The sequence below is a fragment of the Brienomyrus brachyistius genome, chromosome 23 (assembly GCF_023856365.1).
Source record: "Brienomyrus brachyistius isolate T26 chromosome 23, BBRACH_0.4, whole genome shotgun sequence".
Taxonomy (NCBI): domain Eukaryota; kingdom Metazoa; phylum Chordata; class Actinopteri; order Osteoglossiformes; family Mormyridae; genus Brienomyrus; species Brienomyrus brachyistius.
In genome coordinates this window covers 12,518,764-12,532,192 of record NC_064555.1, presented here as the reverse complement: position 1 = coordinate 12,532,192, position 13,429 = coordinate 12,518,764, and the positions used below count along the sequence as shown (strand labels likewise).

The window sequence follows — 13,429 nt, the reverse complement described above, 5'->3', positions numbered from 1 at the left end:
AGAGAGAGAGCAGCTAATGGGCGTCACTGTCAGGGGTGAACATGGTGCTTTAACCTTATTTTAGGAGGCGTTTCCTGGGGCATCATCGTCGGCTTTGTGGCTGCTGCTCTGGCTCTCGTTGCTGTTGTCACTGGGGTCGTGTTGTGGAGGAGGAGCAGGACAGGTAACAGAAAAGCCGGCAGACACAGAGAACAATGGCGTCCACACTGAAATACCAGTGACATGTTTCAAAGCATGTAACTGCACACAGTCATTATACTGGGGCCTCTGACACCCGAATGATGCACAGAGTCTGAGTGCCTGTGTCTGACTCTGTGTCCCTCTGTGTTTCAGGCTATGGGAAAGCCGGCAGTGAGTATTGCTACTTTTGGTATTACCTGTTGCGAAGGCTGTATATATGTATAAAGAGCATTAAAATTTGGAATTGATTTAAATGGAAATATCACCTTGAATAAATTGCCTGCAGTCCTTTAGTATGTATGTTTAGAATATAACCAAACCCTGTGACTTTATCTTTGGGTTTTTCACTGTAGCGTCTGACACTGATTCTGAGAACTCCAGCCAACAGCAACCAAAAGCATGAGTTCACCCTCCATGATGTCACAGTAAGTCCTGTTACCGTGGAACATACCTTCTGAGAGGTTATTTACACTGTCATGAGCACATTAATTTCAAAATTTGTATTATTCCTTGTCATATAAGCCGTGTATGTGCTGTAGTTTATGAGAATGTCAGAGATGGTCCTTGGTGAAAAAGAAGCTTTGTGTGATTTTTATCAGCACTGATTTTTCAGTCTACTTTTGAATCTCTGTTCTGCCCAAACACATATTACCCAGTTAAGCCAAACGCCTGGTTATTCCGGATCTGACCTCCCCCCAATAATCAATATTGTATAGAATTGGATGTTTGTTTGTTGTCGTATTTAAAGTTTGCGATTTTCCGTTTATTCATTAAATCCAGACCTATGTTAGGTTTACAGAACATCTGCACTTTGTGGTATAAGTCCGTCTGTTTTAACATTGAGGTCATCATCTGCAGTTGTTAAATAAAATTGTTTTACCTTCAGAGGTTTCATTTTGTTTGAACTTTATATAAGTTCACACAGAGAATCTGTACACATGAGTTTGTTTATTCACTCTGTCTGATTTGTCCTCCAGCTGCATTCAGGAATTTTCTTTTCATTTCTGTCTGGTTTTGGTTTCAGGTTCATCTCCTTCTCTGCCAGAAAGCTACAGACAAGATGAGATGAATGTGCAGACTTGATACCCCCCCCCCAAACACACACACACAATACAATATACTGTCTATTCTTTACTAAGCTTTTAGCAGCTTTACAATCAGCAACAGTCATGAGATTCAAACTGTGAGGAGCAGAATAAATGTAATCAGAAAATAATGCAGGCTTATTTCTCTCTGTAATTTTACTGTATTAGCAGTTAAAGCTCCGCTGTCTTATAGCTGCTCTGCTCTGTCACTGTGCGGCACTGCAGTCTGTTTTTATCATGATCCGTCTCTTTAAATGCCGCACAGCCTGCTGATGAAGACGCCTGTGTGACCCTGTGTGTGAGATGCACTGATCACTGACTCACAGTAACGAGCACCAAGGATAAAGCAACAGCAACCAGAGAGATGGGCAATGAAACGATGAATGTAGCTGATAAATGTATGAAACAGTGTAACAGAACATCATCTAATTTATTATTACAGGAAACCAACTTCAAATTAACCAGTTATAGTTCAGAGTTACATAGTTATGCTCAGGTGTGGATTATTGGTGGATTATTGACTTAGTGAAAAAATATATTTTAAATGCTTCTGAATAACTGAGTATCTAGTGCTTTTCTCACAGGGTTTTCACACATTTGTTCTTTTTGTATTTGATATATTTTTCTGTTTAAGTTGTGAATTTGTTTCTTTGACAATTAATGTGATATTATTAACTTTTTCAGTCAGTCTAATTGCTGTGGGTAATGTTACTCTAAACCTTATGCTTTGGTGGTTTTACATACAAAATTGTTTAAGTAATTATGAAATTCTGTTTCTATTATGTACACATGCAGAAAATCAATGAATATATGATCACCATGTTCATAAAATGAAACTTCTTAATATCAGTCAAATTAATTCTGAAAGACAAACAGAAATCCGTATCACATAAATATTCATTTTGAATGTAAATATTTTGTTTGAAATGGGCAAATAAAATAAAGGGGATAAATTGTAACAAATGTGTGTTTGTGGTTTTTTTACATCATGTTTAGCTGGAGCAGCAGGAAATAATGATTCATCCTGGATTCCTTTCAGTTTGCTTTCTGTCTCCTGGGAATAATTTTTACTATTTTATTTGTTACTCACTTAAAATGTATTGATACTACAAGAAAAGTTAAATATACATTTGTTGAAATAATACGCACAAATCACTTTTGAGTTAAATAAAATTATAGTAATTGCCTGATGTTTTCTAGTGGACAATATTTTGCAGTTAAATTCTTGTTGTTTTATAAAACCTTTGATTTTTTTTCTCTTTTCTGACATTTTATACACTGGGTACTACTGCAGCCTTATCATGATGGCATTGGGAGTTCTCCTCCCACCACAGCCCAGAATATGTGAGACAGAGGTGTCATGGGGGGGGGGTCTTTGAATAAATCCGAAGTCTGAGATCCGGGGCTTGTTCTGCTATCTTGGGTTTCAAACCATGTGATTCAGTGAATTGGCCTTAGTGTGTGAGTTTGACTCTAATGAACCATCTTCCCACCCAGGGTGTCCTGTGCCCAGTGCATGCTGGGATATTCACTAGGATCCCTGTGACCACTAACAGTTGGATATGGATGGATGGATGGAACAATGAAAAATATAGACAAGCAGGAATTTACTAAACGTCATTCAGTTATACTACAAAGATTCATTATAAGGCTTTGTTGAATAAAATAACTTTATATTTTCTATTTTAACATGCAGGTGTAGTGTTACAGGGTGATTAATTAATAGAAAATAAAAAATGAATATAGGCTACTGAAAATTTAAAGCGTGTTACAATGATCCCAGGAGCTATGTTGTCTGGGGCTTTATGCCCCTGGTAGGGTCACCCAAGGCAAACAGGTCCTGGGTGAGGAACCAGACGAAGTACGGCTCAAAAACCCCTTATGATGAGAAAAATCTTGGATTCACGGTTTCCCTTGCCCGAACGCGGGTCACCGGGGCCCCCCCCTGGAGCCAGGCCTGGGGGTGGGGCTCGATGGCGAGCGCCTAACGGCCAGGCCTACAACCATGGGGCCTGGTTGGGCGCAGCCCGAACAAGGCACGTGGGTCCCCCCTCCAATGGGCTCACCACCCATGGGAGGGGCCAAAGGGGTCGGGTGCGAGGTGATCTGGGCGGCGGCCAAAGGCGGGGACCTTGGCGGTCCGATCCTCGGCTGCAGAAGCTAGCTCTAGGGACATGGAATGTCACCTCTCTGATGGGGAAAGAGCCTGAGCTGGTGCGCGAGGTTGTGAAGTTCCGGCTAGATATAGTCGGACTCGCCTCGACGCACGGCTTAGGCTCTGGAACCAGTCTCCTTGAGGGGAGTTGGACCCTTTTCCACTCTGGAGTTGCCCGCGGGGAGAGGCGCCGAGCGGGCGTGGGCATACTTATTGCCCCCAGGCTGGGCGCCTGTACATTGGGGTTTACCGCAGTGGACAAGAGGGTAGCCTCCCTCCGCCTTTGGGTGGGGGGACGGGTCCTGACTGTTGTTTGCGCTTATGCGCCAAACGGAAGTTCAGAATACCCACCCTTTTTGGAGTCCTTGGAAGGGGTGTTGGAGAGCGCTCCTCCTGGGGACTCCCTTGTTCTGCTGGGGGACTTCAATGCTCACGTGGGCAGCGACAGTGAGACCTGGAGGGGCGTGATTGGGAGGAACGGCCCCCCCGATCTGAACCCGAGCGGTGTTTTGTTATTGGACTTCTGTGCTCGTCACGGACTGTCCATAATGAACACCATGTTCAAGCATAAGGGTCTCCATATGTGCACTTGGCACCAGGACACCCTAGGCCGCAGTTCGATGATCGACTTTGTAGTCGTGTCGTCGGACTTGCGGCCGCATGTTTTGGACACTCGGGTGAAGAGAGGGGCGGAGCTGTCAACCGATCACTACCTGGTGGTGGGTTGGCTCCACTGGTGGGGGAGGAAGCCGGCCAGGCCTGACAGGCCCAAGCGTATAGTGAGGGTCTGCTGGGAACGTCTGGCGGAATCCCCTGTCAGGGAGAGTTTCAACTCCTACCTCCAGCAGAACTTCTCCCATATCCCGGGGGAGGCGGGGGACATTGAGTCCGAATGGGCCATGTTCCGTGCCTCCATTGTGGAGGCGGCTGACCGGAGCTGCGGCCGTAAGGTGGTCGGTGCCTGTCGCGGCGGTAATCCCCGAACCCGCTGGTGGACACCGGTGGTAAGGGATGCCGTCAAGCTGAAGAAGGAGTCTTATCGGGCCTTTCTGGCCTGTGGGACTCCAGACGCAGCTGACGGCTACCGGCAGGCCAAGCGGAATGCGGCTTTGGCGGTCGCTGAGGCAAAAACTCGGGTGTGGGAGGAGTTTGGTGAGGCCATGGAGAACGACTTCCGGACGGCTTCGAGGAGATTCTGGTCCACCATCCGGCGGCTCCGGGCGGGAAAGCGGTGCAGCATCAACACTATTTATGGTGGGGATGGTGCGCTGCTGACCTCAGCTCGGGACGTTTTGGGTCGGTGGAGGGAGTACTTCGAAGACCTCCTCAATCCCACCGACACGCCTTCTAATATGGAAGCAGAGTGTGGGGACTTGGGGGTGGACTCGCCTATCTCGGGGGTGGAGGTCGCTGAGGTGGTCAAAAAGCTCCTCGGTGGCCGGGCCCCGGGGGTGGACGAGATTCGCCCAGAGTTCCTCAAGGCTCTGGATGCTGCGGGGCTGTCCTGGTTGACACGCATCTGCAGCATCGCGTGGACATCGGGGGCGGTGCCTCTGGACTGGCAGACCGGGGTGGTGGTCCCCCTCTTTAAGAAGGGGGACCGGAGGGTGTGCTCCAACTACAGGGGGATCACACTCCTCAGCCTCCCTGGTAAGGTCTATTCGGGGGTCCTGGAAAGGAGGGTCCGCCGGATTGTCGAACCTCGGATTCAGGAGGAGCAGTGTGGTTTTCGCCCTGGCCGTGGAACAGTGGACCAGCTCTATACTCTCAGCAGGGTTCTGGAGGGTTCATGGGAGTTTGCCCGACCAGTCTATATGTGTTTTGTGGACCTGGAAAAGGCATTCGACCGTGTCCCTCGTGGGGTCCTGTGGGGAGTGCTCCGGGAGTATGGGGTACCGGGCTCCCTTTTAAGGGCGGTTCGGTCCCTGTATGACCGGTGCCAGAGTTTGGTCCGCATGGGCGGCAATAAGTCGGACTCGTTTCCGGTGAGGGTTGGACTCCGTCAGGGCTGCCCTTTGTCACCGATTCTGTTCATAGTTTTTATGGACAGAATTTCTAGGCGCAGCCAGGGCGTTGAGGGCGTCCGGTTCGGTGACCTCAGGATTAGGTCTCTGCTTTTTGCGGATGATGTGGTTCTGTTGGCCTCATCGAGCCGTGACCTTCAGCTCTCACTGGAGCAGTTCGCAGCCGAGTGCGAAGCGGCTGGGATGAGAATCAGCACTTCCAAATCCGAGACCATGGTTCTCAGCCGGAAAAGGGTAGAGTGCTCTCTCCGGGTTGGGGATGGGGTCCTCCCCCAAGTGGAGGAGTTTAAGTATCTCGGGATCTTGTTCACGAGTGGGGGAACGATGGAGCGGGAGATCGACAGGCGGATCGGTGCGGCGTCAGCAGTGATGCGGGCGCTGCATCGGTCTGTCATGGTGAAGAGAGAGCTGAGCCAAAAGGCGAAGCTCTCGATTTACCAGTCGATCTACGTTCCTACCCTCACCTATGGTCATGAGCTTTGGGTAGTGACCGAAAGAACGAGATCGCGGGTACAAGCGGCCGAAATGAGTTTCCTCCGCAGGGTGGCTGGGCTCTCCCTTAGAGATAGGGTGAGGAGCTCAGTCATTCGGGAGGGACTCAGAGTAGAGCCGCTGCTCCTCCGCATCGAGAGGAGCCAGATGAGGTGGCTCGGGCATCTGATCAGGATGCCTCCGGGACGCCTCCCTGGGGAGGTGTTCCAGGCATGTCCCACTGGGAGGAGACCCCGGGGAAGACCCAGGACACGCTGGAGAGACTATGTCTCTCGGCTGGCCTGGGAACGCCTCGGGGTCCCCCCAGAGGAGCTGGACGAAGTGGCCGGGGAGAGGGAAGTCTGGGTCTCCCTGCTGAGGCTGCTGCCCCCGCGACCCGACTCCGGATTAAGCGGGAGATGATGGATGGATGGATGGATGGATGGAAAATTCAAAGCTACTAATTTTGTCCTAAATGCCCATCAGTTTTAACCTGTGTTGCATGACACCATTTAACAGACATGTGACCACAGGGGAATCTCCACAGCAGAAACCTGTTCAGCTTAAATCTCCATGACAACAGATGACAACTGTGAGAGGAAAATCAACTAGAGGGATATTTTTGTAATCAGCTTTTAGAATATAGCTTTATATCCTGATGCAAGAGTGCCTGTGTGTTAGGCAGCTAACACCCAATAATGTAAGAGAATTAAGAGTGTCACTGTAACCTGAGTGTAGCAGTATGTTCTTCTACAGTGGGTTCATTAGATAGAAGCAGAAATGCTGGCCAGAGAACTAGAGCTAGAACGGGGGGGCGCTCAAACTGTTTGTGTGCCACTATAAAAGGGATGTTAACCTAAAGTTCCTCTGGCATAACCATGAAGGTGGCAGCGAAGTGGTTATTCCCTGAATTCAGTAATAAAGTAACATCATACTCTGATGCACCGACTGAGTGTCATACATTTCTATCACACAACACAACAGTAAATTATGTAGGTGGGCAAAGTTGAATAGAGTGAAAGAAAAAGCCGCACAGCAGACATGAATCCATGTAATGTTTTAGCCTGATTATATTTAGCATATTTTCTTAATTTATGTGTAGCTATTTGAAGTTAAGAAAAAACAGTTACCAGTGTCACATATTAATATTATTTTGAATGAGTATTCAGTTGTTTACTAACTTTTTACTATTCATAGTAATTAAGTGCTAAAGTTAATAATTTGACATAACTACCTCAAATTCTCAGAATATCAGCATTTGCATTCACTACCGTGAGCATCTTTCTCTGATTTGCCTGCATTTTGAATCCTCACTACAAATCACTTGGAAAAAATAATTAGCTGTTCCAGACTAGGTCAAAAATGAATATTTCTTAGAAAATGGGAAATTTGAAATGTCTTTATTTGTGAAGCCCCAAATTAAAAGCTATTAACGTCATTAATATTTCTGACTGAATATTGGACTTTCAGAAACTGGTATGAGGTCACTGTCAGTTTACAGTTTCATTACTGTAACAGGGTACTGTTAAATAAATAGATGACCTGTTTTTTTGGGACCTTTCAGACCTTTTTTTTATGGAATTATATTGGATTATATAATTCCTTGGTAAGACCCCACCTAGAATATTGTGTGCAGGTTTGGTCACCATACCTTAAGAAGGACATTGCTGCCTTGGAAAGGGGGCACCGTAGGGCTATAAGAATGATTCCTGGTCTTAGAGGAATGTCTTATCAGGAGAGGTTAGCTGAGCTGAATCTGTTTAGCCTCGAGCAAAGGAGACTAAAGGGGGGGCATGATCCAGGTATATAAGATTCTAACAGGTTTGGATGCTGTTCAGTCAAATGGTTTTTTTTTCATTATTTGTACTTAAAAACTTTGATAGTGTGTATAGACAACTGACCTACCTGTTCTTGTTCTATATTCCGTTTGTATAAGAGATCTGTAAATCTTAAATTTCTCATTCGTGGGATAATAAAGGTTTATTCTATTCTATTCTAACTCGTGGCCATAATTGGAACTTAGCGGGAGAGCATTTTAAAATGAATCTGAGGAAGTACTTGTTTACACAGGGTGTAATTAGAATATGGAATAGTCTTCCTGCTAGTGTAGCACAAGCCAAAATCCCGGGTTCCATTAAATCAGAGCTAGATAAGATTTTAACAACTCTGAGCTATTAGTTAGGTTCTCCCTAAACGAGCTTGATGGGCTGAATGCCCTCCTCTCGTTTGTAAATTTGGTAACACTTTATAATACTGTTCTGTTCCACTTAGGAGTATAAAGCATAGCAATAACAAACCTGCCCCCTGGTACTCTGATAATACACGTGAACTCAAACAGGCATCACGCAAGCTAGAGCGAAAATGGCGCTCAACTAAACTGGAAGTTTTCAAATCTGCCTGGAAAGAGAGCCTCTCTAAATACAGACAAGCACTAGTAACTGCTCGGTCTGTGTATCTCTCCAGATTAATAGACATGAACAAAACCAATCCTAAATTCCTATTTGAATCCGTGGCTAGGATAACACAGAATTCCTCATTAAACTTGCAAATCCCGCAAGCTCTTAAGAGTGATGACTTTCTTACATTTTTTAATGGTAAGATAACTACAATTAGACAGACTATACAGTGCACACCTTTACCTACTTACGGCTGCCTGCCTCCTGCTAGTCTTATGCCTACCAATAATGAGACCTTTGAATCATTCATTCCTATTACACACTCAGAACTATTGAGCTTAATTTTCTCCTGTAAATCCTCTACTAGCCTTGTAGACCCAATTCCTACAAAATTCTTCAAGGAAATTGCACCACAGATTGGCACTACCGTGTTAAATGTGTTAAACTCTTCTCTTAGGCTTGGATATGTTCCAAAACCTTTTAAAATGGCTGTTATCAGACCCGTCCTAAAGAAACCAAATCTTGAACCCAGTGTTTTAGGAAACTATAGACCTATCTCAAATCTTCCTTTCATTTCAAAGATCATGGAAAAGGTTGTAGTTCGTCAGTTGTCCTCTTTCCTACAAAAAACTAATGCCAATGAATTATATCAGTCTGGCTTTAGACCAAACCATAGCACAGAAACTGCTCTAGTCAAAGTAATGAATGATTTACTTGTGGCTTCTGACCGTGGCTGTGTATCTCTGTTGGTATTGCTAGATTTAACTGCACCGTTCGATACTGTGGACCATAATATCCTCTTGGACCGGTTAGAAGGTGTAGTTGGCATTACAGGGACAGCACTTTCTTGGTTCCGCTCATATTTGTCTGACCGCTATCAGTATGCCCATGTGAACAATGAATCATCCAAGGCCACTAAAGTTGAATATGGTGTCCCACAGGGATCAGTCCTGGGCCCGCTACTGTTTACCCTATACATGCTACCTCTTGGTAACATTATTAGAAATCATGGTATTGGGTTTCATTGTTATGCAGATGATACACAGTTGTACATATCTGTTAACCCTGATGATATATCACTGCTATCTCGGTTAGAAGACTGTCTATTAGATATCCAGTGCTGGATGGCAAAAAATTTCCTTATGTTAAACACAGAAAAAACAGAAGTTCTGGTAATTGGTCCCAAGGCTGCTAGAAATAAGTTCCACCACCTCAACCTTGGTAACCTTCCTACACAACCTAACATGGTAGTTAGAAATCTTGGCGTTCTTGTCGATTCAGATCTATGCTTTGATGCTCACATAAGAAGTATTACTAGAACTGCATTTTATCATCTACGGAACATAGCCAAGCTTCGTAAGATGCTCTCACTTAATGATGCAGAAAAACTAATACATGCCTTCGTAAGTTCCAGACTGGTTTACTGTAATGCCCTCCTATCGGGTTGCCCGTCTGGATCCTTGCATAAACTTCAGATGGTACAGAATGCTGCAGCCAGAGTTCTAACAAACACTAAAAAATTTGATCATATTACACCGGTCTTATCCTCTCTTCATTGGCTGCCAGTTAAGTCTCGAATTGACTATAAAATACTGCTATTAACTTATAAAGCACTAAATGGCCTTGCACCAGAATACCTTAGTGAACTGCTGACCACATACAACCCTCCACGCTTGCTTCGCTCTCAAGCCATGGGATATCTGTTAGTGCCTAGGGTAGAAAGAGCTACGGCAGGCTGCAGAGCTTTCTCCTACAAAGCTCCTCAGCTGTGGAATGGTCTTCACTCTCAATATTCAAGTCCAGACTAAAAACACACCTGTTTAGTTTAGCGTATAGGGACACTAGTTCTAGCCCTAGCTAACTCTTCATTCCCAGTCAGACCTGTAGTGTGAGGTGTAGAGCAGGGTGGGGATCGGTGCCATTGGCTTTGGATAAACTGGATTGTCAGTGCTGTCACTCTAGCTTCACAATCTCTTGCGGAACTGGAGTGCTGACATTTCAGGGACTCCCCATGCCGGCATTCCCACTTGCCTCTCCCTCCTACTGATGCTGCCATAGCCATATCTGCCGGAGCTTGCAGATTGCACTTCATATTGTACTCACCTAGCTTTTAGCACTGCCAATAGCCTCCTCTACTATGCCTAATTGTACATTTTATTTCCCCTACTCCTCCTGGGGGGTGATGCCTGGAGACCTCAATCTATCAAGATATCCAGCACACCCGGCCACATGTGACGTCGCCACCACCAGTGACGTCCCTGCATCCAGCTCGCCGTTCTGATCTTCCATGTATGACCCGCTGCCTTACCTCTGGTTGCCTGGCAATTGGAAGAAGACTCGGCTTCGGCATTGGCTTATCATCTTCCTTGCTCTCCTCTCTCTATTTGACTATCCCTGCCGGCCCCTGGAGGATGGGCTCCCTCTTTGAGTCTGGTCCCTCCCAAGGTTTCTTCCTTCTAGGGAGTTTTTCCTTGCCACTGTCGCCTATGGCTTACTCACTGGGGGCTTTGGGTGAGGATACTGTAAAGCGCTTTGAGACAATGTAATGTTGTGATAATGCGCTATATAAAAATAAATTTGTTGTTGTTGTTGTTCTGCAGTTAACAGGTACATATGCAGGAAGTAAGCAGCAACAAAGTAGCAGTGCTTCATTCATCCATTCATTTTCCAAACCGCTTATCCTACTGGGTCGCAGGGGGTCCGCGACCGCTTATCCTACTGGGTCGCGGGGGGTCCGGAACCTATCCCGGAAGCAATGGGCACAAGGCAGGGAACAACCCAGGATGGGGGGCCAGCCCATCGCAGAGCACACTCACACACCATTTACTCTCACATGCACTCCTATGGGCATTTTAGCAACTCCAATTAGCCTCAGCATGTTTTTTGACTGTGGGGGGGAACCGGAGTACCCAAAGGAAACCCCACGACGACATGGGGAGAACATGCAAACTCCACACACATGTGACCCAGGCGGAGACTTAAACCCGGGTCCCAGAGGTGTGAGGCAACAGTTCTAACCACTGCACCACATGCCACCCCCAGTAGTGCTTCATTAACACCCAAATTAGTACTATTCGCTACTAAGGAGTTATGCTTAATTACTCAATAGGTAATAGTGAACTAATTACTATAGTAGTTCGCTAGTACTTCATTAGGAACTATTGAGTATTGCAGGTCTCATTGGGAATTATCTACTAACTATGGATTATTTATAATAACTACTAGTTCATTACTCATCAAATGAACAGTGCTTTTTTTGGACTAAGTGGGACGTATACTGTAGGCTACTGTTCTCAATGGTTTTTGGCATTTTTTTACTTTTGGAAAAACAGGTTTATTTCTTCCTACTTGTTTGTATGACATGCAACTTATTCTACAAAATGTTACTTCCTAAAACATGTATACAGTACCTATATTTTGTTTACCTCACTGTAGTCTGTGTGCCAGTGTTCTTCAAACTGTGCTTTGAAGTCCAGCTGAAGGGATGGTCAATCAGATACTTGTGTTTTGCCACACGATGTGCTCCATCGCATATTGTTAATCTTTTCTAAACATTAAGAAATTAATGTATGCATTTTCAATAAGGAATGAAGTATTTATAATGAGCTAAATAAAACTAATTGTAACTCATCATTAGTAATGAATGTGGTGTTACTGACTCCTTTAATAGGAGCTACTAAAGGTCAAGAACAGTATTATAAAGTGAAACACACTGTAACTCATTAGTAATGAATGTGGTGTTATTGAGTAAGCTTCTATTTCTTTCACTTAAACATTTACTGTGTTCTTTTTAAGGGGTTAATAAGAACAATGAGTGTTAATATAGTTTATTTGTTTCACTTAAACATTTATGTAACACTTCATGGCACAACAGCACAAGTTCATTTTAAACATATAATTTGAAGCAGATCTATGTTTATATAAACGTCACAACTTTTTTCATTTTAATTTTTTAAATCAAATTACTTCACATTGATTACACATCCATCCCATTAAAACTATTTACATAGGGTTTAGCTTTCTGATGTCACATAACAAACGTCCAAGTGGTCCATCCTGGTCCATCCATGTTTTTGGCCCAGCCAGCAGATCTACTCAATCGGTCTTTGTCAGCTGATGTCACACTCGCTGTTTATTTGTTAAACAAATTACTATTACTATTAAGTGTCATATGAACAGACACCTTTTTCTAATTAGCTGTAAACATAGAAACACACTATTAAAGTGGAGGCTCGACACAACAAATCTTTCATAACGAGTAGAAATATAAATGCGTAGCCCTACCACTTGACATGATGCTTTTATATTTCATCTTGACTTGCTGCCACGTTCGCTTTCCACTACTATTGCATCTGAAATCGGATCAGTTAAGTTATTGTTAACATTAGGTTTACATTATGAGTAACATCACAGTAATGGAATTTTAGGGAGCATTACATTACTTAATAGCATATAATTGGTAACTAATGAAATGAACCTCTGTATTTATTAACAGTATTTCAGTTCTTTTCAGACAATACTTCATAGTCTAATACTATGGAATATTATTTAGCACTTCATAAAGTATAGAGAATGTAATCATTAGGACTCTATTAAGAAGTTGATGTAAACTGTGTAGAGAGTGACCTTGTACAGTAACCTTTAGAGAATGCAGAGCAATTACTGCTGTGCACAACGTGACGAAAAACAAGTATGAATTAGCACCTTGTGTTGGCTTAGAAGTTTCTGTATCTGTTAGCTATTTTGTTAGCTTTTGATGTATGAATATGTACTTTATTAGTGCTGCAGCTTATCACTATGCTGAAGGACAAACATATTATTAACCCTCTAGCCAGACAATGTGCAACAAGCAGAAACGGCCAAGAAGTTTACTACTGAAGGAAGAGATTTCATCAGAAGTTCACGGCTGAGCATTTGAAGAAATGATGGTGCTTAAGTGATGAGATATTGTTACACAATATGAAAATGTATAAAAATTGGCGTAAAACAGTATTGGACACACTTGTAAATGTCTAGTCTTGGTTGTAACTTCATTGTTGCAATAAAGACTGAATCTGAAGATCTATACAAGCAGCTCCTGACTCCTGATTGGCGGGGAAGGAAAACCCACAACATAAT

General features: G+C 44.2%; 2 protein-coding genes across 6 annotated transcripts in view; one reads left to right on the top strand and one right to left on the bottom strand.

The window, feature by feature from the left end:
• The window catches only part of LOC125719457 (class I histocompatibility antigen, F10 alpha chain-like), a 33,158-nt gene extending 30,941 nt beyond the window's left edge, over positions 1-2,217 (top strand). For all 4 annotated transcript variants that reach the window (XM_048994247.1, XM_048994248.1, XM_048994249.1 and 1 more), the window contains 4 exons: positions 65-163; positions 334-351; positions 534-605; positions 1,205-2,217. In XM_048994247.1, coding sequence (XP_048850204.1) covers positions 65-163; positions 334-351; positions 534-583 — 167 coding nt within the window. In that variant the 3' untranslated portion in view covers positions 584-605; positions 1,205-2,217. The remainder of the gene's footprint in view (positions 1-64; positions 164-333; positions 352-533; positions 606-1,204) is intronic.
• psmb8a (proteasome 20S subunit beta 8A) overlaps positions 1-13,429 on the bottom strand; it is a 76,140-nt gene that overhangs the window by 52,319 nt on the left and 10,392 nt on the right. The gene's annotated exons all lie outside the window — the stretch shown is intronic.